This window comes from Procambarus clarkii, chromosome 82 (assembly GCF_040958095.1).
Source record: "Procambarus clarkii isolate CNS0578487 chromosome 82, FALCON_Pclarkii_2.0, whole genome shotgun sequence".
NCBI lineage: Eukaryota > Metazoa > Arthropoda > Malacostraca > Decapoda > Cambaridae > Procambarus > Procambarus clarkii.
Genome location: NC_091231.1, coordinates 2205209 through 2228137, shown reverse-complemented (window position 1 = coordinate 2228137; position 22929 = coordinate 2205209). Strand labels below are relative to the sequence as shown.

Here is a 22929-nt window from a genome sequence, read left to right as displayed (position 1 = left end):
ACAAAATATTTGTAAATTTACATAAATGAAAATATATTAAGGTGCCACATTTAATGTATAAATACAACAAAATTACAATTAACATGCAATTTAATTTACATGAATGGGACATTTAATTTTCTATTAAATTCTCATATTTTGCTGGCAAGTTGTTGGACTGAAAGTGCACGATGGTAATAAGGAAGGAAGAAAGAATAATTATGCCAAGATAAGAGGGAGAAAGGAAAGCATGTAATGACTTACGGGAATGTTCCCCTCTGCCATAATGCCTTCAAAAATATAAAAGTTAATCATGATTATACCCCAAAGTGAAAGTATTTTGAATAAACTTTTATAAAAAAAAAGTTATAGTACTGTACTGTATACAGAAAACTGATTAGCCAATGAAAAAGTATAAAATAAAAGAAAAAGGTAATTATACCATTAAGCAAGGCACATTGACAAAAATGCAACAACACCAAAAGTATGGTCACTCTTCCATCTTATGTTATTAATGTCTGATGTATTGATATAATACAGTACTGTACTGGTGTAATTACCTAAGTGTAGTTACAGGATGAGAACTACACTCGTGGTGTCCCGTCTACCCAGGACTTTTTGTCATATAACACTTTGAAACTACTGACGGTTTTGGTCTCCACCACCACCTCACTTAACTTGTTCCAACCGTCTACCACTCTGTTTGCGAAAGTGAATTTTCTTATATTTTTCCGGCATCTTTGTTTAGTTAGTTTAAATCTATGACCTCTTGTTCTTGAAGTTCCAGGTCTTGGGGAAATCTTCCTTATCGATTTTATCAATTCCTGTTACTATTTTGTACGTAGTGATCATATCACCTCTTTTTCTTCTGTCCTCTAGTTTTGGCATATTTAATGCCTCTAACCTTTCCTCGTAGCTCTTGCCTTTCAGTTCTGAGAGCCACTGTGTGTGGTAAGAATCGGTAGCAGTAGAATCAGAGCAGTAGCTGGTAAGAATCACACTCTCCACCTGGAATGCCCAAGTTGTTGCCAGTGGATTCAAATGGCAAAATATGGTGCTTTATTAAATGGATGAGCAGTTGTAACATATTTGCCAGTGATCAGATGTATACATATGTTGCTCTACATCAACACTTCAATTTATACATTAAGTACATGTTGGCTTCGTACACCACCACGGAAAGGGGAGTGACCTAAAACAATAAAAAGCATGAGGATTTAGATGGTGTTTAATAATAATTAATGCAGCAGGGTTATTCTGGGGTGGACAATTAGTTGTAGCCGAGAGAGTGGTATTAACCAAGGGCATTGACGACTTCAATGCCAGTTCAGTGTAACTACAAGTTTGACAGATGGCATGACAAAATTTTTTTTTTCATTTTGTTGGCTCTTCTGAAGACCAGCCAATGTGCCACAAAAAAGGTAAATGAACAAATTAAATTTTTCATATTTTTGTTTGCATTATTATTTTTAGTCAGTCTATATATATATGTATGTGTGTGTGTGTGTGTGTGTGTGTGTACTTACCCAAGTGTAGTTACAGGATGAGAGCTACGCTCGTGGTGTCCCGTCTTCCCGTGTGTGTGTGTGTGTACTCACCTAATTGTGCTTGCGGGGGTTGAGCTTTGGCTCTTTGGTCCTGCCTCTCAACCATCAATCAACTGGTGTACAGATTCCCGAGCCTACTGGGCTCTATCATATCTACATTTGAAACTGTGTATGGAGTCAGCCTCCACCACATCACTTCCTAATGCATTCCATTTACTATCTACTCTTGACACTGAAAAAGTTCTGTGTGTGTGGGTGGGGGGAGGGAGGTTCTCGTATTGGCATCCTTGATGATATTTAGCGCCCTCTGATTATTCTGCACATTTGATGGTGCTACATAGCCTTCCCAGTTTGCTGCCTTCTCTTGATAATTACTTACCTCATTATTAATATGCATTGGAGGTAAGGCATTATCTAAAATTAATAGTTCCTAAACTTTGTGTACTACATTCCAATGTTTTGTCTGACTGCAAAAATAATTGCAAAACCATTTTCCAACTAAAATATCCTATGTTAACCAAACATTCTTTGAATGACGGTAGTCTACAGAATGTTTGTAAGACAGTTCTTGATGATCAAGGCTTTGCAGCTTTGATAACTACACTCATCATTCTGTGACTGCCATCGGCACGTGTACAAACTCAACTGTAATTCTTTTGATAATTTTATGGCTGGGCACAGTGTCCTCTAATCAAGCTATTGTTTAATACACAGTGCCAGTTGATTTTAGTGTAATTGGTATTATAATTTTTTTAATTAAAACAAATTTTTGATCATTATTTTATTCTTAAATAGATCTAACCATGCAGTAGTAAATTACATTTTGTCTCGACTTCACAAAAGGCCTTGTTTAGCTGCTCTAAGTTTTTGCCTTGACTTATTAAAAGCATCGATTACAGCTACGGTAGACAGCTGCCAGCCAGATTGATTCTCCATTTGTGAAGTGAAATCTGAAGTTTGAAAAGAATTTTCATTCATTATAGGGCTTCACTATCAAATGATTTTAAATTAAAATGATTTAACAGTAGATAAAGGTGAAAAATGTGCAATTTGTCAACACAGTTGGATACCTATCTCCTAAGATGGGTAGAGTCTACAATAATTTACACAACTGGTGCACCTGAAATGACCTATACCCACTTCAGAACACCACCACCCCTTGGTGTGTGTGTACTCACCTAATTGTGCTTGCAGGGGTTGAGCTTTGGCTCTTTGGTCCCGCCTCTCAACCGTCAATCAACAGGTGTACAGATTCCTGAGCCTACTGGGCTCTATCATATCTACACTTGAAACTGTGTATGGAGTCAGCCTCCACCACATCACTTCCTAATGCATTCCATTTGTCAACCACTCTGACACTAAAAAAGTTCTTTCTAATATCTCTGTGGCTCATTTGGGCACTCAGTTTCCACTTGTGCCCCTTGTGTTAAATAGCCTGTCTCTATCTACCTGGTGATCATGTCCCCCTTAACTCTTCTGTCTTCCAGCGAAGTAAGGTTTAATTCCTGTATCCTCTCCTCGTAGCTCATACCTCTCAGCTCGGGTACTAGTCTGGTAGCAAACCTTTGAACCTTTTCCAGTTTGGTCTTATCCTTGACTAGATATGGACTCCATGCTGGGGCTGCATACTCCAGGATTGGCCTGATATATGTGGTATACAAAGTTCTGAATGATTCTTTACACAAGTTTCTGAATGTCGTTCTTATGTTGGCCAGCCTGGCATATTTGACCCCGAGCCAGGTTCTGGCTCGGGGTCCCCAGTAACTAAAGTAGAACTTTGTGACTAATGGTACGTAGTAGTTGGCATTATCAAATACAGTATCATTAGGAAGCTACTGGGGCTCACCCAGAAATGTGTGTGTTGTTACATTCAAGTTTTTTCTCCCACAAGATACAGCTGTCATAGGAAGAGTGTCCTAAGTTGAGCAGTACAACATTTAAAAATTTCCTCCTGGCACTAGTACCTCAAATGTCCCTGCTATCAAGTGACACAAGCATACTATGTTTAGCATGAAAGATACGTTCCTAGAAATGGGAGCACTAAATAAATTGGCATTATACAGGGTCATTATATGAATAACCCACATGGAGATATATTCCAGACATCATAATTCATTACATGACAATTTAGGGGTTCACTGGGTTACTGGAACAATAACAAATACACATAATACTGTACCTGTCTCAGACAAGTCTCCTTGTATCACTGTATTGGTTCTCAGTTCTAGAATTCCACTGCTCAGGGTACTGAAACCTAGACGACTTACACGTTTCATCTGAAAAAAGATCAAGAATTGAATGTAATGTATTTCCCTTTATTGGTGTGTGTGCAGCAGTTCTGAGCTTAACTTAGATTAAATCAAGCCTCAGCCAACACACTAGATCTTTTTTGGAAGACTTAATTGTTTTTTCTCCTAAACTAAGATAATGTGTATTGTATAGTACAGTATGTTGTTTCATAATCATTCAGTGGCTACATGTAATTGATTTTATTAATTATCTTTGGAATGCTGCCACAATTTTAAACACTGGTTTCATTAATAAACTGTTAAGTTTTATGTAAAATATATTATATTATTTGTTTAATTTTTTTAAAGAGTATCTTGGTGAATTTTTAAAGTTAGTATAGCTTATCTTAAAATAATGTCTTAGTATATAGAAAAAATGAAGTTATAGCTATCTTGAGGTTATCTTGAGATGATTTTGGGGCTTAGCGTCCCTGCAGCCCAGTCCTCGACCAGGCCTCCTTTTTGTTACACACCCCCAGGAAGCAGCCCGTACCAGCTGTCTAACTCCCAGGTACCTATTTACTGCTAGGTGAACAGGAGCCATTTGTTTCTGCTTCCACTGGGGATCAAACCCGGAACCTTAGGATTATGAATCCCAAGCACTGTCCACTAACTGTCAGGCCCCTATAATATAATGCAGATTCTGCTATATATAATATAAAATAATACCTGTAGCAGAATCTGCTATAATACAGATTCAGTAAGGAAAACTTATTAATTATAAACTTTCCATTAAAAGTTGCTATAAAATAGCCTGCTCCTACATGCCTCAGTATTGCTCCCAACAGCAAGATATGAAGGGTCTGCCATAAGTTGACAACCTCCAATGAAGAACCTTCGCATTAGTGATAATGGAGACAGTTGTGCGGGACGCCAGGTAGCCACAGAATGTACCTTGCTAACCATGTCTTCTCTGCAGCAATCATTGGCAACATTTTCTGTAACAAAAATAAGCTGGCTAGATATACAACATGTATATTAGAACAAAACTTGCCAGGGTTTTCAATAGACAAGTTTGGCCAGGGTGAGGGGGGGAGTTAATCAGCAGTGGGGCTATATGATAGTAATATTGAGCATAACAAAGCAACTAGATGTGACAAGAGAGCAGGTAGAAAAACTGTTCAAAAAATTAGGCAGGCAATGTAGTTGGGCCAGATGGAGTCTCACCTTGGGTTCTGAAGAAATGTGCACCAGAGCTTAGCACTCTGCTACAAATTATCTTTCAGACATCCTTACATATAGGGAACCTAGCAGATACTGTTTATGGAAAAAGGTAAACGGTTCCAATCTGCAAAAGTGGTAACAAAAAAAGACTAAATTATAGACCTGTACAATAAAAAGCATGGTAGTCAAATCACTAGAAAAAATAATTCAAAGCAAATGGGAAGGGAACCTGGGAAGAAATTATTGTACTGTACATAGAAAGCCATACTGACTTATTAACAGGAAAATCATGTGTACAAAATCTATTAATTTTTTCCATGAATCTTTTCAAGAAATAGATGGTTGGATTAACTGCATCTGTCTAGACCTTAAAAAGTCTTTTGACAAAAGTCGCATACAAGAGAACGTTCTAGAAGCTACATCATGCTGGAGGGGGTGACAGGCAGACTTCTGACATGGCTGAAAAATAGTGACAGGGCAGTAATTAGAGGGACTGGAGAAAATTTGTTCAGTACTAGCTGATGGTTCAGTACTACAAGGTTCAGTACTAGCTGAAGGTTCAGTACTAGCTGAAGGTTCAGTACTAGCTGAAGGTTCAGTACTATATCAAGGTTCAGTACTACATCAAGGTTCAGTACTACATCAAGGTTCAGTACTACAACAAGGTTCAGTACTAGCCCAAGTAATGTACATTGTTTATATAAATGATCTACCAGAGAAGATACAGAATTATATGAGCATGTTTGCAGATAAATTACTAGGAGAAAGAAGACTAATGACTGTCATATCCATCAAGATGACTTGGACAAAATAAGTGAATGGAGCAATCTATGCTTGTAAACATCAGAACCGCTGTTATATATGTGGGACAGTGCTACATAAGTCTTCCCAGATTGGTGCCTTCTTTCAAAAATTACTTACTTATAAACATGTCGATGGAGAAGTGCTAAAGAAATTGTTCATGCATTTGTAAAACCAAAATTGGAATATGTAGCAGTTGTATGGTGCTCATATCTCAAGACACACACCTTATAAACTATACAGGGTGCTAAAAAATGATACTACTGTAAATTACTTCTGAAACCGAGAAACATGAGCTACAAAATGAGGAGATAATGAAAAAAAAAAAAGAGGGCCATAAATTCTTGCTAAGGAGACAAGTGTCGAAGAAACCAGCATTAAATGTAATGAAATGCTATTTCTGGGTAGAGCCCCAGAGGCTCCCCTGAAGCTATTGGACTGATATTAGCTAATACTGTATTAGTACAAGGCTTCAGTCATAAGGAGTTGTCATGCCTACCAGGGACCACTAGCCAGAACATGATTCCCTTAGAGAAACGAAGGATGCAATGGCCTATGAAACTCACATGGATGAAAGTATTCATGTCTGCCTCAACCGGGGTTGAGCACCTAGAAAGTTAGGTGCTCCAAAACAGACTCCTGGTAGAAATATTGCAATCTGAGATGGAACAGAAGCGAGAAACTCTCCCAAAGAAAAACAAGCGAACCAGCAACATGTCATCATACCGCACGCCTCTCGTTCGCGCCAACCAGTTTGGAGGCTGAAAAATGAAAATAAAAACAGCCGACCAAGGGGATGCAGGGAGCCTCTGGGGCTCTACCCAGATAATAGTGTTTCATTACATTCAATGCTGGTTTTCTGTGGGGAAGCCCCATCGGTTCCTACTCTAAAAGAAAGAATAAGAGGGACTCACCCTGGAGATGGCTGCACTGCACAGTTCATAACGAAGACAAGACAACTGACTGCAACCGCTGACCCAAGGCCTCTGTTTGGTCTCAGGTTCCAATATGTCTACCAGAAGAGGTTTGTTTTGAAGCTCCTATTTTCCTGGGTGCTCAACCCCGGTCGATGGCAGACATGAATACAGTACTGTACTTTCATACATGTGAGTTTCATAGGCCATTGCTCTCTTTGCCTCTCTGAGGGGACTATGTCCTGGCTAGTGGTCCCTGGTAAGCATGACAACTCCATATGAATGAAGCCCTGTATAAATATTAGCTAATATCAGTCCAATAGCTCCAGGGAGCCGACGGGGCTCCCCCACAGAACACATACAAAAATTCTCTTTTGTGAACAGAACAGTAAACTGCTAGAATAATTTAAGTGGTGGATGCCAAAACCATCAGCAGTTTCAAAATGTCATATAACAAAGATTATACACAATACAGAGGAACACCACAAGCATAGCTCTTATCTTGTAGCTTCACTAAGGTAATTACACAAAACACATGCACATGCACTGAAAAGTTTTACCTGTAGTAGACAAGCGAAATGCGGCATAACCCTCATCCCGGTCTTGACCCAACCAATCTACTGAAAATGCAGCAAGTAAAAGTATGGGCCAACCTTGACCTGCAAAGGAAATTAAATTAGTGATGAGGTAGAATGGTGTTTTATATTTCCTGTGTCTATAAGTCTGGTGTGACAAAATTCTTTTATTTTTTGTAAACTAAGCCTGGCTAACTTGACCAATAAAAGAATAAGCCATTGGGTGAATATGAAAAGCACCTTACTGAGTAGAACACTTAATTTCCTTTGACAAGTTCCTATATGACCCCATACGAGATGTCAAGAAAGACCATATTTTATGCTGGTATTCTCTGATTGTGTCTATATGGTATCTCAACTCTTCACTGTGTCTATTCTGCATTCCCATGACAATTTTGGTGATTAATGACCAAAAAAAAAAAAAAACAGCATTGAATTGTAAGAAAGACCCTTGTGAAGTGTATAACCCAGGTGAGAGACATATAAACTGCAGTGTTAAATGTTGAAAAACAGTTTGGAACTCTTGCATTTGGAATCCCCACCAGTACAATAGTCAGTTCTGCACATGCGCAGGACATTGTCATAGCAGGAAAGCGTCATCCCTAAAAAGAGTGTAAACAGCAAAGAAAATACATGTTCAAAAAGTATATTCAATGCTGGAAAATATATAGAAACAAGTGTTAAATATTGATGAACAGCCTGGAACTTTATAGGGCATATAAGTGAACTATTGGGAGACACAAATGTGAATGAAACATTATTGGAACCGGGCGGTTGGATACAAATGTGCTAGTTGTCTTGTTCACTTGGTTTGCAGCAGCAGCAAGAAGGCATTCATCACTTGTGTGGTGTGCAGCGGTCTCCTACAATAATGATAAGTGCATTGTATCTCAAGACGTACTAAAACGATGCTCCTTCTCTGTATAAGTTAGGGATAGGCAGTCTTAAACTAAGTTTGTTTATAGAACCCTGCATGTAGGTGGTGTTTTATTATTTTGATTCATAAACTAAAATTTCTGTGACACGTGGTCTATATTTATGAAGTGTTTAAGTGCCAGGATTTTGTGTATAGTTAAAACCCATGCTACCTTTATAGCTCACCAAGGAAGTGTAAAATAGCATGATGACACTAAGTCCCAATTTGTGTGAATCCAATAGTCAATGCATCTCTAATGCTTATGTTTGCTGAAAAGTATCCCCCATTATCTCAACAATCCTGTAACATAACAGTGTTTTCTGATACACTTTGGTATGTTAACACTAAATTAAGAAAAATTAACTAAAATGTAATCTCAACCATTCCTCAGACCAAGTCAATTCTATCCAGCAGTCGACCCCAAACACGCATTCATCAATTTTAACATTCTGTTAATTCATAACAGAACTTGTCTCAAATATAAATTAATATTTAGATGAGGAGTCACAATAACATGGCTGAAATAAGTTGACCAAACCACACATTAGAAAGTGAAGGGACGACGACGTTTCGGTCTGTCCTGGACTATTCTCAAGTCGATTGGGGTGCAATAGTGAGCAGAATGGACTCCGCCCACACAATCGACTTGAGAATGGTCCAGGACGAACCGAAACGTCGTCGTCCCTTCACTTTCTAATGTGTGGTTTGGTCAACATAAATTAATATTATTATATATTAGCATATTGTGCATATTTAGGCACTGGTTAGGTTAGGTGTTTAGGTTCTGTTGCCGATTATTTGTATTTGTAGTGCGTGGATGAAGCATTTACAGCATTGTAGTTTGAACAAAAGTCATCAGCAAAGTACTTAGTTCCAGAAGTATTTGGACTGTCGTCAGTTGTGAGTCGTATGTAAACTGTTTTTCATTCATAAACAGGGGACTTGGCGGATGCATGGAATGGACTTTGGCATTTGTTTATGAGGACAGGCTGGTAATCTTACCTGACTTGGAGCGAGTAACATCAAAAGAGAATGGGGTGGAATAGTGAGCAGAATGGACCCCGCCCACACACCCAACACTACATAAGGGAGTAAACCCTTCACATTCTGTACCTGAATTGGCATGCCAACCTGAAATTTAACACAGGCATTAATTTCTTTATTCTGAATGTTGTGAAGCAATAAGAATTATAGCTAATAATTTCCTGCTAATGATCTGGTAGAATCTTTGATAACACAGTTTTTCTTTTGAGTTGCAGTACCTTATAAGGTTATGCCAAACACCAAACGAGTTTGAAAATAAATAAAACCAGCGTTGAATGTAATGAAACCCCATTTGCTGGGTGAGCCCCGGAGGCTCCCCTGGAGTTATCGGGCTAATGAGTGATATATTAGACCACAGATCGGTCTATGGAGTTCAGTCTACCGGGGACCACGAGCCAAAACCTGGCCCCCCTCAGAGAGGTTTCAGATAGCAATGGCCCTTGAAAACCTCCCTCATGTCGTTGGGGTTTTCCTGATCTGTCATCGACCAGGGGTCAGGCACCCAGAAAGGTAGGCATAACAAAAACCCCACATAGTAAGAAAATTACAACTAAAAACCAAAAAGAGAGGCAGAACTCTCTCCAATCCCAAGGAAACTAGTAAACAATCAAACGTCACACTCCACCGCCGCGCCGCTCGTCTGCTCAGCCCTTCACCTCCCCGCGCTGGCTACCTAGCACTCCAGTTCGGAAACTAAGCATCAAACAATGTGAAAAACTGCCGACCGGAGGGAGGAAGGGTTTCCAGGGAGTCTCCAGGGCTCACCCAGAAAATGGCATTTCATTACTTTCAACGCTGGTTTTCTGTGGGGAGCCCCTACCACCAACTGGAGGTCTGACCCCTGCCACAGACTGGAGGTCTGATCTCTGCCACAGTCTGAAGAGCCGGCCCTGCCACAGTCTGAAGAGCTGGCCCCGCCACAGTCTGAAGAGCTGGCCCCATCACAGACTGAAGAGCCGGCCCCGCCACAGTCTGAAAAGCTGGCCCCACCACAGACTGAAGAGCTGGCCCCTCTACAGACCGTAGGCAAGTATCAGTAAGGTGTCTGAAGATACCCATTCCTTATAGCAACTATGTAATTCAGTACAGTATACTGTGCTGCATACCTTATATTAACAATCATATATTGTGCCCCCCTCTGATACGATGCTCAACAGATTCAATTAACAAAGCCAGATAATATTAACCAAACTAATTTACAAATATTCAGTAATTATTGTTAACCTAATTAACAACAATTAATTATTTAGTAATTAATTAATTGATAAGTAACCTTATCAATTAACTATTAATTGAGAATATTAATATAGAAAATTAGATATAATTAAAACAAATATTACCTGGGGGAAGATGTAAAACAAAATGAATATAGAGGGAAAACGCTTCAGAAAAGTGGAGAGCACGCATAATCTCTCCAACAACCAGTAGATGCAGCTCTCCCACCTCAAGTTGCTGTGTATCCCACTCCAACCCAACCATCTGTTCTATTTCCTCCAATCGTTGTTCAGTGATCTAATGATAAGGAAGCACCAAGTGATGGTTAATAACAAAAATTTAAATGCCAGAGTTCTCACATTCTACATTACTAGACAAAATAAGTGCTTGGAGCACCATTTGGTAAATGGAATTTAATGTGAATAAATGCCATGTTATGGAATGTGGAACAGGACAAAATACACTACACACAAAACACAAATTATGTGAAAAAGCTTTAAAAAATTATGATAAAGATGTCCTTCTACACTGCAAGAGCTCTCGTGTCCTTCCACACTGCCAGAGCTCTCGTGTCCTTCCACACTACCAGAGCTCTCGTGTCCTTCCACACTACCAGAGCTCTCGTGTCCTTCCACACTACCAGAGCTCTCGTGTCCTTCCACACTACCAGAGCTCTCGTGTCCTTCCACACTACCAGAGCTCTCGTGTCCTTCCACACTGCCAGAGCTCTCGTGTCCTTCCACACTACCAGAGCTCTCGTGTCCTTCCACACTACCAGAGCTCTCGTGTCCTTCTACACTGCCAGAGCTCTCGTGTCCTTCCACACTGCCAGAGCTCTCGTGTCCTTCCACACTACCAGAGCTCTCGTGTCCTTCCACACTGCCAGAGCTCTCGTGTCCTTCTACACTGCCAGAGCTCTCGTGTCCTTCCACACTGCCAGAGCTCTCGTGTCCTTCCACACTACCAGAGCTCTCGTGACCTTCCACACTGCCAGAGCTCTCGTGTCCTTCCACACTACCAGAGCTCTCGTGTCCTTCCACACTGCCAGAGCTCTCGTGTCCTTCCACACTACCAGAGCTCTCGTGACCTTCCACACTGCCAGAGCTCTCGTGTCCTTACCAGAGCTCTCGTGTCCTTCCACACTACCAGAGCTCTCGTGACCTTCCACACTGCCAGAGCTCTCGTGTCCTTCCACACTACCAGAGCTCTCGTGTCCTTCCACACTGCCAGAGCTCTCGTGTCCTTCCACACTACCAGAGCTCTCGTGACCTTCCACACTGCCAGAGCTCTCGTGTCCTTCCACACTGCCAGAGCTCTCGTGTCCTTCTACACTGCCAGAGCTCTCGTGTCCTTCCACACTGCCAGAGCTCTCGTGTCCTTCCACACTACCAGAGCTCTCGTGTCCTTCTACACTGCCAGAGCTCTCGTGACCTTCCACACTACCAGAGCTCTCGTGTCCTTCCACACTGCCAGAGCTCTCGTGACCTTCCACACTACCAGAGCTCTCGTGTCCTTCCACACTGCCAGAGCTCTCGTGACCTTCCACACTGCCAGAGCTCTCGTGACCTTCTACACTGCCAGAGCTCTCGTGTCCTTCCACACTAGCAGAGCTCTCGTGTCCTTCCACACTGCCAGAGCTCTCGTGACCTTCCACACTGCCAGAGCTCTCGTGACCTTCTACACTGCCAGAGCTCTCGTGTCCTTCCACACTACCAGAGCTCTCGTGTCCTTCCACACTGCCAGAGCTCTCATGTCCTTCCACACTGCCAGAGCTCTCGTGTCCTTCCACACTACCAGAGTGTCCTTCTGTAAGAGCTCAGACAGTGTGGAGGTCAAGAGTCTGGCTCTTGGTTTGTTGGGTTTAGCCCTGTAATACAAGTGAAGAAACTATGGGAAGCCACTGAGGGGGGCACCAGAAATACAGCACATACAACACTGAATATGATTTCATACAATTTACAACATTTATAATTTCAATGTAACTTACTTGCTTTACCAACTGATCTTCATGATGTTTCTCCTCAGCAGAATGACACAAAGATATATTTTCAATAGTATATTCATACAGGGCATTATCAGATCCAAAACTTTCTAGTCTGTAAATAAAAGGATGATGACAGTTCCATTAATATTGAGACACTAAGTAAACCAAGTAATAATTGAAAACTATTGTGACATTAAGTAAAGCCAAGTACAAGTAAACCAATGTAATAAGTTGGACCACTATTGAGTGGCCCAACTTGGTGGGACGCTCTATAGACTATAGCAATGGAAATTACACCAGGCCTTTAAGACCGATTTGAAGCCTACTGGGACCCAGGATCACAATCTGGCTCTTTCTACAGTTTGAGGTAACTTGTGTTCAGAGATCATCCCAAAACCTAGAAGATCCTACCACAAAGAAGGAGGGCGGGGAGGGCTGTGCAGACAATCGGCGCAGCAGTAAATTGTGATGTTTGCTTGTTTCCTTGGAATTATAGGGAGTTTCTACCTCTGTTCAGTTTTTTGTTTTAGTTTCTTACCATGTGGGGTTTGTTTTGTTATGCCTACCTTTCTGGGTGCCTAACCCTGGTCGATGGCAGATAAGGAAAACCCACAACCACATGGGGGGTTTTCCAGGGCTATTGCTCCCTATGCTTCTCTGAGGGGGCCAGGTTCTAGCTTGTGGTCCCCAGTAGACTGAACTCCATTGAGTAAAGCCCTGGTCTAATGTATCACATGTTAGCCCGATGTATCACATGCTCCCTACGGCTCCAGGGAGCTGTAGAAGCACCCCACAGAAAAGCACTACACCTGTAATTTCTTTTATAACTCTGAACCTGTTTACTTTTCTTTTATATGCTGAGTGTGTATTGACCTGCAGTGTACAGCCGTAACTGACATTCAACTATAGAACTGTGTTCGTAAGCGGTCAGAGCCGGGCCATGGGGACGGTGATCCCCAGAACCAACAGCAGGTAGGTATCTCACAAACTGAAGCTTTCTCACATGTAAGCACATTCTAAAAACATATATGATATTTTGACTACTTACACTTCTTACCTGTAAGCTTTCGAAGTAGGCTTGGTGAAGTCAGGAGACACCATTAGTTGGCCTTGTGCATCATAACGGAGCGTACACAGCACAACTTCGTGGGACCTACTCTCTCCCAAGCTGCCCAATAAAAATAATGTTCTAAATCACCATGCAAAGAAGTTTATTAAGCATATTATGCACACTTAATTTTTGTAAGCACAGCACACTATTTTACTGGAGTTTTCATGACCAAAGGTAATAGAGGTTTTTGGAGAGTGATGAACATGAAGGTTTTGCTAAATGTTGTGAAAATTTTATATGTAGAAAGTAGTGCATGTAAAGAGAGTTAATGGTATAATGATTGATTTGATATTAATGTAGGTGCATGCCAGGGTTGTGTGATATCAACCTGGTTAATTGTAATACAGTACTGAATAAACATGAGGTCAAGGTAAGAATGTTAGAGTTGTAAATCTAGTGTATAAACTGTGTATAGACCTAATATGAGTAATTGGAGAACAGTGTCAAAAATGATGTATGCAGATGATGCACATCTTTTTGCAGAAAGTGAAAGAAATCAAAATAGATTATTTTACAATTTTGTTGAGGTGTGTGTGAGAAGATCATTAAAAGTTAATACAGTATGGATGAAGTTATGGTAACTATTATATGGAGAAAGAAGGAAATTCAGTATGTGAAATAAACATGAATGGTGAAGTTATGGAAGTGGTCACTCAGTATGCACATATGGTATGTATGTAAATACTGATTGATGATAAAATCAATAGAGAAATATTTGTGCAATCAAAATTGATAGTACTGTAGTGTCAGTCAGGGGAGGAAAGTGGCTGGTGCAATAAAAGCCTGGGTTATAAACTTCAAGATAGGATTAAATGCAGCACGACAACGGATAGGAAGGTGTGACAGTGCCAAGTCTTGTGCATAATTGTGGCATGATGGCATGATGTGACAACCTGTCCTCTTACAAATTACGTCTGAATTTGGCTGTTTACCCATATGGCCGAAAATGGACGTTATTTGAAAATGAAAAAATTTGAAAATAAATTTAGGATTTTTTTCCAAAACAGTAAGTTGAGGGTCCTCTGGTAGGTTAGGACGGCAGGAAATTCTCCTTAAGTTTCAAAATGTCATGAAAAACGTTAACCACTGAACTGCGCAACGCGCCTGCAGGCGCTGGATTGGGGGTGCGCAACAGCCTGGATCATCAGACCACCAACCAGGAGGCCTGGTCAGACTGGGCCTCGGGAGACGTTAATCCTCGAAATCATTGACAGGTAAACAACAGGTAGTAGACTGGTTAAGTGTATGAAGCACAAGTTAGCTTTAGGGTAGGTGGAAAGGAAGGCCAAGAAGGTGGCGAGAATGTGAAATGTGAATAATGCACATGATATGATAAGGAACAAGGCTGGGGGGAAACTGCTCGACTCTTGGTATGTGGTAGTGCTTGTTTATCTGTGATGCTTTATATAATGAATGGATGAATGACATTTTTAATAAGTAACACTGTAACATTTAAGTAATTTAACCTGTCAGGAGGAGCAAGATCAGCCATGATGTAAAAGTACTGCTGCTGAGGTGACTGTGTAAGCTCTTGGTTCTTGGATCTCTTCCTATTTACTTCTTCAATTCCTTCATTTTCATCAGTATTGTTGTCTTTTTTACCTTTCCTGTAGGAACAATTTTAAGAATTATTGCAAATTTTTTTTAATACATTTAGTGTAAACAGATGATAAAAAGGTCATTATTTCATTAAATGTCTTGTAGATTCTTAGTGATAAGAGGCTCTATATAACTATGTCCAGTATTGGGAAACACTGTTTTATCTACAGTATTCTGGTTCATAGACTGGTAATTTTAAATTGTTTTAGATGAGTTTTATGGATAAATAGAAATCAGATGACATGGCAAGAGGTCACTTTTCTAAGAGCTGCTACAAAACACAAATTTCTTTATATGATTAACTAAATAATTATGGTTAGTAGTAATTGATGTTGGAATTTCCGACAGGTTATTATGCTACCACAAGTGATGCTTGTGACATTCAATAAAGCTTCTTGAGCTCTATATACAAAGAAAGATTAATAAGTATACAACAGATGCTTTGTATTATAGACAGTTTTGTATTCTAAAATATCCTTAAACCATGATTTATTCTAATTTATGTTAAAAATGTCATACCTGCTCATCTCACTGAAGTATTCAACTTTGAAATATTCTTAGCTTTCATCCTGCTTATGTTTGTGTAACAATCTGCCTATCTGTATACATTACTGTGTAAATGTATAATGAATAAATAAGAATAATAGTGATTCACACAACTAGTACATTCTGCATATAGAGTAATTATATAAAAGCTGGATATATTCTCTTGAACCAAGCTTCTCTAACACTGACTCATAATATCAACCACTGCCCCAATGGTGATGGTAAAGTCCACCTCACAGTGTACAGTCTGGTGATGCATACAGCACCATGAATGCCATCGTGCTAATGTAATCATTTTGATAACTGTCATACATGTCCCTTTATCTGGCCATGATAAATGTTTCAACAACACATACACAGCTCAATATGACTTGTACAAATTAGTTTCTCATATTCATGTTAATTCATTCTTTTGTGGAGCCTAATAAACAATGTCTACTGCCATGTGGGTTGATATCTTCTTCACAACACTATCAAGACAGTTACTAGCATGAGCATCCATTCGGATTTCTCCCTTGTGTAACTTAAGTGACATTCAATGCAAACAAGCTAATAGATAGGTAAATGTTTTGGAATGATATACAGTATTTATATTAGACAAAATGTACACGTACAGTCTGCTTACTTTATGCTTGTGGTAGTTTTTCTTTGTCTCAGCCAGCACTCTTGGTCCTGTCTTTTTGAAGTGGAAACGGCATCCTGGACCTGTCGTATAAAACGGTTTTGATAAGTCTATGATTTTGCATTTTAAACACGTACATACATAATAGGAACTGTATGAGTACAAAATTTTCTACAATGTTTACTTATCAATAAAAAACAAGTGTTGAATGTAATGAAATGCCAGTTTCTGGGTGAGACCCAAAGGCTCCCCAGAGCTAACCGGGCTGATATGAATGTATCAGACCCAGGCATCAGTCAATGTGCATGGAGTTCTAAGCCTACCGAGGACCACAAGTCAGAACCTGGTCCCCTCAGAGAGGCACAAGAAGCAATGGCCTGTAGAAACCCCCATGTGGTTGGAAGCATTCTATGTCTGCCATCAACCGGGTCAGGCACCCAGAAAGGTAAGTACCCCAAAACAAATACTTATTCTGGTTAAAAGATTGCTACTGAAAGCTGAATTAGTAGACAAAACTCCCCAAATGAAAATGAGCAAACAAGAATGCCATCACCACACCACTGTACACAACCTGCCCTCCCAGGATAGGGGGACAGGGGAAGCCCCACATCCCCGCATTGGCTATCCACCCTGCAGTTCCGAGGCTGGAGTAAAAAACCACAAAAAAAAAAAAAAAAAAAAAAAAAAAAAAAAATGCCGACCAGAGGAAGGGAGGGATGCCGGAAGCCTCTGGGTCCCTCCCAGAAACTGGCATTTCATTACTTTCAATGCTGGTTTTCTGGGGGGGAGCCCCTTCGGTTCCCTTTAGCTACTTACCCAAAGACAAAACAAGAGAGACTTACCCGGGAGGCGGTCGGGCCTCGCTTCTCAACACAAAGTCGAGACAACTGGCTGCAACTGCCAACCCAATGCAACACTGGCCTGACTAGACCCAGAAACATTTGACAAGTTAGTGAGTTAGATACTTATATATAATGTGTATATATAGTGTAACAACAGCAAAAGGAGTGTGGGGAAAAGCCAGTTTGGTGAGGGAGGTGGCAACATCTGCATGATATATCATGCTGGGTAGGGGTGGCCACTATGCTCTTTGGGCACTATACCAGCTTAGTTGAACAGTAATGGTGAACAGAACATGTAGATACTTATTTTATAACGTCTGTATATAGTGAATAAAAGCAAGAGCAGTATGGTGGGAGGAGGATGTGGGCGAGTGAGGAGTCACTGAGGGAGTGGCAGTGAGAGGCTGACTGGCAGATGTGGTGGCCACACCTCATTGCTTTTTGACTTGCAATGTCAAGTTAGTGGTTCGTTATGGTGAACAAAACATGCAGATACATATGCAGTACTGTATATAACCTGTGTGTATAGTGTAATAACCGACAAAGTATTTGTTTATTGTTTTATGAACACAATAATTGAATCAATAATATGCACACCATAATTTTGAGTAGAGCGATGATTCACACATTTTATTACAGTATATAAATATATCACACTGCACACTATTGAATAATATTACAGCAAAAAAATGAAGAAAAATCAATCAGACATTGAAATAATTAGGTAATTATCACTTTGTGGCCACTCCTGCCTGACAGCTGGGGCTGAACAGACTGCCTCGTATGCATGCTGAGCCAGCGCCTCTTTTTTGCCAGACTTCCCCGCCCTATAGCGGGCAAAATATGCCATTTACGATTTTTTATTATTTTTCCTGTGATCAGGGAACACAAATTAACAGGTTTAGGAGAATTTTTTTTTTTTTTTTTTTTTTATATGCACCTGTGGGTGACAATGGCCAAATAGCCCTTAGCAACACAAGGGTTAATTTTGATTCATCTGCAAACACTAACATGTACAAACTGTTAAAATCTGGTAAAATCCTTTATATATGCTTAGAAATAACACCAGATGCTCTTTTCTCCAAGACTATGGGTCCTCATTCCAACTAGAGGTGGCACCCTTCTTCCTTATATTTGAGGACACATAATTGCATATTTTTGGCACTTACTACACAGTGACATTTTATCCTATTGCCAACATATGGCAGAATTTACAGGGTCCATACATTTCTTTTGAAAGTCAAGAGTACTTTGGAAAATATTACACGATTTAGAAATATTTTTCTAGGCACAAGGACAGAGGTTATTGTCATCACAGAGCACTCAAAAAGTTTAGAAAAAATCTTATTCATGATTCTTTACCTGATAATGAAACTTATTTTGGTGAATGTATGTAAAAATACGCTGCTTCCCTTGCTTCTTCTTCTTTAACTTCATGGCTTGTTCATACAGCATCTTGTATTTCTTATCATTTGCATACAAAGTTCGGCTGTATTCCACTGTTTCAAATGCACTGTGAAAGGAAATTTCTTAATAGAAATAAAAATATAAAACATAAAAAAGGGAATGGAAGTATAATTACTGTATTACTGTACAATCAACTTTCATTTCTTCACCGATGTACTCCAAGACAACTTGCTTAGCTGAAACTGTGTAGTTATGCTTTAACCACTAAACTGCACAACGCGTCTGCAGGCGCTCGACGGGGGTGCGCAACACACCTGCACGCGCTCGATGGGGGGTGCGCAACGCGCCTCCGGGATCTTATATTTTTAGTGTATGATTCAAAACTCCCGCGACTACATGGGGTTCACATCAGCTTCCTCAGGGCTCTTGTAAACAGACGCCATTATAAACAAAAATCGTGGGCAACATTCCCGGGTGTGAGAGCCTTAGCACTGAGTGAGCAACCAAGGTTGGCACACACAGCATGAGCTCACAACACTGCTGTTCAGCTTGTGACCACAGCATCACCTAATAATGTCAAAATATATATATAACTGGTATTATTTAGCCATGATAGTATTACAAGGTTCTGTAAAACACCCCATTGAGGGTGGGCACCAATGATGAATCAGAAGGATGGATGTGGAAGAAGGTCTTACAAAGCTTCAGAAGGGAAGGGCTTAAGAAATCGAGGGCAAATTATTTGATAAAGTCCCACATAAGACAATATCTCTTTTATATACATTAGTTCTTACATTCTTGCACAGCCACTAGCACGCAAAGTGTTTCAGGCAAGTCTTCAATCGTGATATTCCCCGGAATACGACCCATCAAATCGTTTAACAACCAGGTACCCATTTTACTGTTGGGTAAACAGAGGCTACAGTTAAGAATTGACACCCAGAAACTCCTCCCCAGCCAGGATACGAACCCAGGACAAAGCACTCGCGAAACGTCAGGCAAGCATTTTACCACTACGCCATGGGGGACTGCTTAAGCACACATTTTGGAAGTTGGCACATATTTAAGGAGTAATGGGAACACTACTAGAATCCATGAAAACCTTTTTAATGTGTAAAATGATAAGAGTAGTAGTATTGTAATTATAATCACATCTAGTAAATTCCTATTTCAAGGTTGACAATAAGCAAATATAGAATAAGAATAAAATACCTCAAGAGTTTCTGTTGCCATTTGATGACCTGTTGGTGAGTGTGAGAAACTGTGGCATCATTAGAAGGGATGGACAAAGCAGCCAGGGCTATCTCTGCCTCCCTGACCCCTGACGTATCCTCCACCACTCTTGGAGACACATCGACTAGTTGTGTCCCTGTCAGTTGCTGCAGACACACCCTATAAAAATGTCATACATAAATAAGCTCGAGTATAATATGTCTTACATATGATGTGTCGACAGATGCTTTCTAAATAGAAGGCAGACTTTGATCCATCGGTAAACAAAATTTTGGCGAATGGTAGTGAAAATATTCTAGAAAAAAGGCCTTCCATGATAATTGGTGAGGTACCAGTATAAGCCTTGTGAGTGTTTAAAAGTTGTGACAATGTGCCTTCAGGTCTAGTGCTGCCCTGCTGCATCTGTTTAAGCAGTAATGGTCAATACATGAGAAGCACTTTGCAGAACTTTATATATCATGGATAAACAAGCACTACTACACCAGCAGGGTTTCACAAAAGCTTGTATATACTATCCTTATATATACCTTCACACTATATTTAATAAGACCAAATGTAAAGCCCAAGGTAATCTTTCTGAATTGTCATAATAATAATAATACTAATACTAATAATAATAATACTAATACTAATACTAATACTAATACTAATACTAATACTAATAATAATAATAATAATAATAATAATAATAATAATAAATATATATATATATATATATATATATATATATATATATATATATATATATATATATATATATATATATATATATATTTATTACATTCACGTGAATGTATATACATATATATTCACTCCTGCCTTACAAATGACTTAAGACATCCATGTCCTCTTAAACACTGTGCATTCAAAACTGACTGTACCTGATCTGAAGATTATTAATTTGGTCCTTGGTGTAGTAATATGCACACTGATCTCTTGATGGTTCCATGTCATCAGGTGGCTTACACCATTTCTACAAAAGTTCTGAAAACCAAAGAGACAAACTAAAGTTTCATCTCATAGTTTATTGTGCTACACAATACACACAGTGATTTACTTCATTCACCAAAATATTTTAGAAAGTATATTTACTGTGTTAAGGCAAAAATTAAAAATATGAGAGCCTTTTCTGAGGTCATTGTGTTGCTCCACATGACACAACAAGCTCACCTAAGGAGGTAGCAATTATTCATTAGGTTCAAGCTGGATGACCTACAGCATGACTAAAGAGTGAACCCAGAATGTTGTCCAAGCTGCAACCTTTCTTTCTCATGTTAAAATATGACAACCCACTGCATGCACAACCACCAATCATGAAAATGGGAAATGGAAACACTGACCAAATGGCTGCAAATGAACAAAACGACCACCTGGACCATCTGCACAGAACCCCTGGCATGGGAACAGAGTATGAAGCTCCCCATCATGACCCCCAGAGGCCATAGCCAACAAAAACAAGGCCTTCCGAAAGCAATCCTTAACCAAAGGGGCCACAACAAAGCAAGGAGAAGAAAAAAAAGAAAGAACACGGTCTTAAGAAGACAACGAAGGCTCAAGCGGTGCATGTGCAGGCAGGAGGGAAAAAAATGCACGAGCAAAAGCTTGCGGAACAGAGCGGAAGCAACTTCCACCCAGAATGCAAGCTGGAGCAGCTCTGCCAACGCCAAGCGATAAGAATCGACAGTATTAGGCATGAGATGCTAATCTAGAAAAAGCCAAGAGAGAAAAGACAAAGCCACCTGGTCGGAAACCAACGAAAACCATCAAAGAGAAAGAAAGTGAAATTAAAAAAATACCTCCAATATCTGAAGCTGAATTGCATTTGTTGATTTGCTTCCAAATGAATGTAGTTGGTATCTTCTATGCTTAGTGTGAGTTTGTTGGTTGACATCCATAATTGGACTTTTTTAATTCATTAGTCACAACATTAATTACTAAATTAATGTGTGTGGGTTGGGGTCTGAGTAGATGAGGGCAGTATCGTCAGCAAATAATACAGGTTTAAGAATGTTAGAGACATTAGGAAGATCATTGATGTATATAAGAAATAGGAGAGGTCCCAGGATGCTGTCCTGTGGCACCCCTACGGTTAGTGTAAAGTAGGAGAGGTTATATCACTGATGGCTACATATTGGTGTCTATCACTAAGATATGATCGGATATAGTTCAGGGCAAGGCCTCAGACTCCATAATGGTGGAGTTTAATTAAGAGGTATTTATGGTTAACAGTATCAAAAGCCTTTCTCGAGTCAATGAAGAGTCCAATAGGAAACTCACCTTTGTCAAGGGCTGAGTAGATTATATCCAGCAGACTAACAATTGCATCATTGGTACTCTTCTGGGAGCAGAAGCCAAACTGGCAGGGACTTAGTATGTTGAATTTTACGAGGTAGGAGTAGAGCTGTTTGTAAATAAATGTTTCAAATATTTATGATATGGGTAGATTTAATATTGGTCTGTAATTGTTTATGTCTGCCGTATCTCCTCTTATGAACTGTCGTTACTTAAAAATAATTAACACATGTAACATCACCAGTGTACTAGTCCCCATAAATTTATATTGTAAACTCAAATTTTACGAGAAAGTATGTAGGAGTCCCTTACTTGCGTCCGACACACAAGGTAGTCTTGTTTATATTCGAACCCCAGTTGGAAACAGACCCAACTATAGGATGGGTTAACCCAAGTATGGCGCTTCCAAAAGGGTCGCCCAAGTTGGAAAAGACGAACGCTGAAAGAATATTGTTGAAAACATCTTGATAACTGATTAAACCAAAATTATTTATTAGTCAGAAGAAAGACAGAAACGCTGGGACGGTGGGACGGTTCTGACTCTGCACCTATTTTCATTTTCAAATTACGACTTTTTATACCAAAAATATGCCAATTACTGAAAACGGCAATGGGTCATATTTTGCCCAAACCCCCCTGCAGTTTTCAAAATATCTGAAATGTCCGAAATTTGACTCCTGAGCGTGATTTTTCAGCCGAATTCTGACTCTCTGCATCTATTTTCATTTTCAAATAACGACTTTTCATACCGAAAATATGCCAATTACTGAAAACGGCGATGGGTCATATTTTGCCCAAACCCCCCTGCAGTTTTCAAAATATCTGAAATGTCGGAAATTTGACTCCTGAG

General features: G+C 39.8%; 1 protein-coding gene across 4 annotated transcripts; it reads right to left on the bottom strand.

Annotated features, from left to right (window-relative positions):
- Window positions 1-2295: 2295 nt before the first annotated feature.
- Window positions 2296-22498, bottom strand: LOC123764286 (tectonic-like complex member MKS1). 4 transcript variants are annotated; one of them, XM_069315800.1, is made up of 15 exons: window positions 22392-22466; window positions 22065-22188; window positions 20669-20771; window positions 19767-19946; window positions 18510-18660; window positions 16309-16388; window positions 15005-15145; window positions 13485-13595; window positions 12431-12539; window positions 10569-10740; window positions 9187-9315; window positions 7254-7352; window positions 4583-4752; window positions 3706-3802; window positions 2296-2476 (listed from the first exon to the last, which is right to left on the bottom strand). In XM_069315800.1, the coding sequence occupies exons 3-15, from the start codon at window positions 20734-20736 to the stop codon at window positions 2361-2363; spliced, it is 1623 nt and encodes a 540-aa protein (XP_069171901.1). In that variant the 5' UTR covers window positions 20737-20771; window positions 22065-22188; window positions 22392-22466; the 3' UTR covers window positions 2296-2360. The 4 variants fall into 4 exon arrangements, with proteins under 4 accessions (XP_069171901.1, XP_045607822.2, XP_069171903.1 ...); XM_045751866.2 differs by lacking the exon at window positions 22065-22188 and having other exon boundaries at window positions 22392-22498; XM_069315802.1 differs by lacking the exon at window positions 9187-9315.
- Window positions 22499-22929: the final 431 nt, after the last annotated feature.

Excerpts from the sequence above, each read along its gene's own strand:
- LOC123764286 (XM_045751866.2), bottom strand. The coding sequence starts at position 20,736 with ATGGAACCATCAAGAGATCAGTGTGCATATTACTACACCAAGGACCAA. Across the intron at positions 13,596-15,004 it reads GATCTTGCTCCTCCTGACAG|CTTGGGAGAGAGTAGGTCCC; the intron begins GTTAAATTACTT and ends TTTATTGGGCAG. Across the intron at positions 4,753-7,253 it reads ATTTCGCTTGTCTACTACAG|AAAATGTTGCCAATGATTGC; the intron begins GTAAAACTTTTC and ends TTTTTGTTACAG.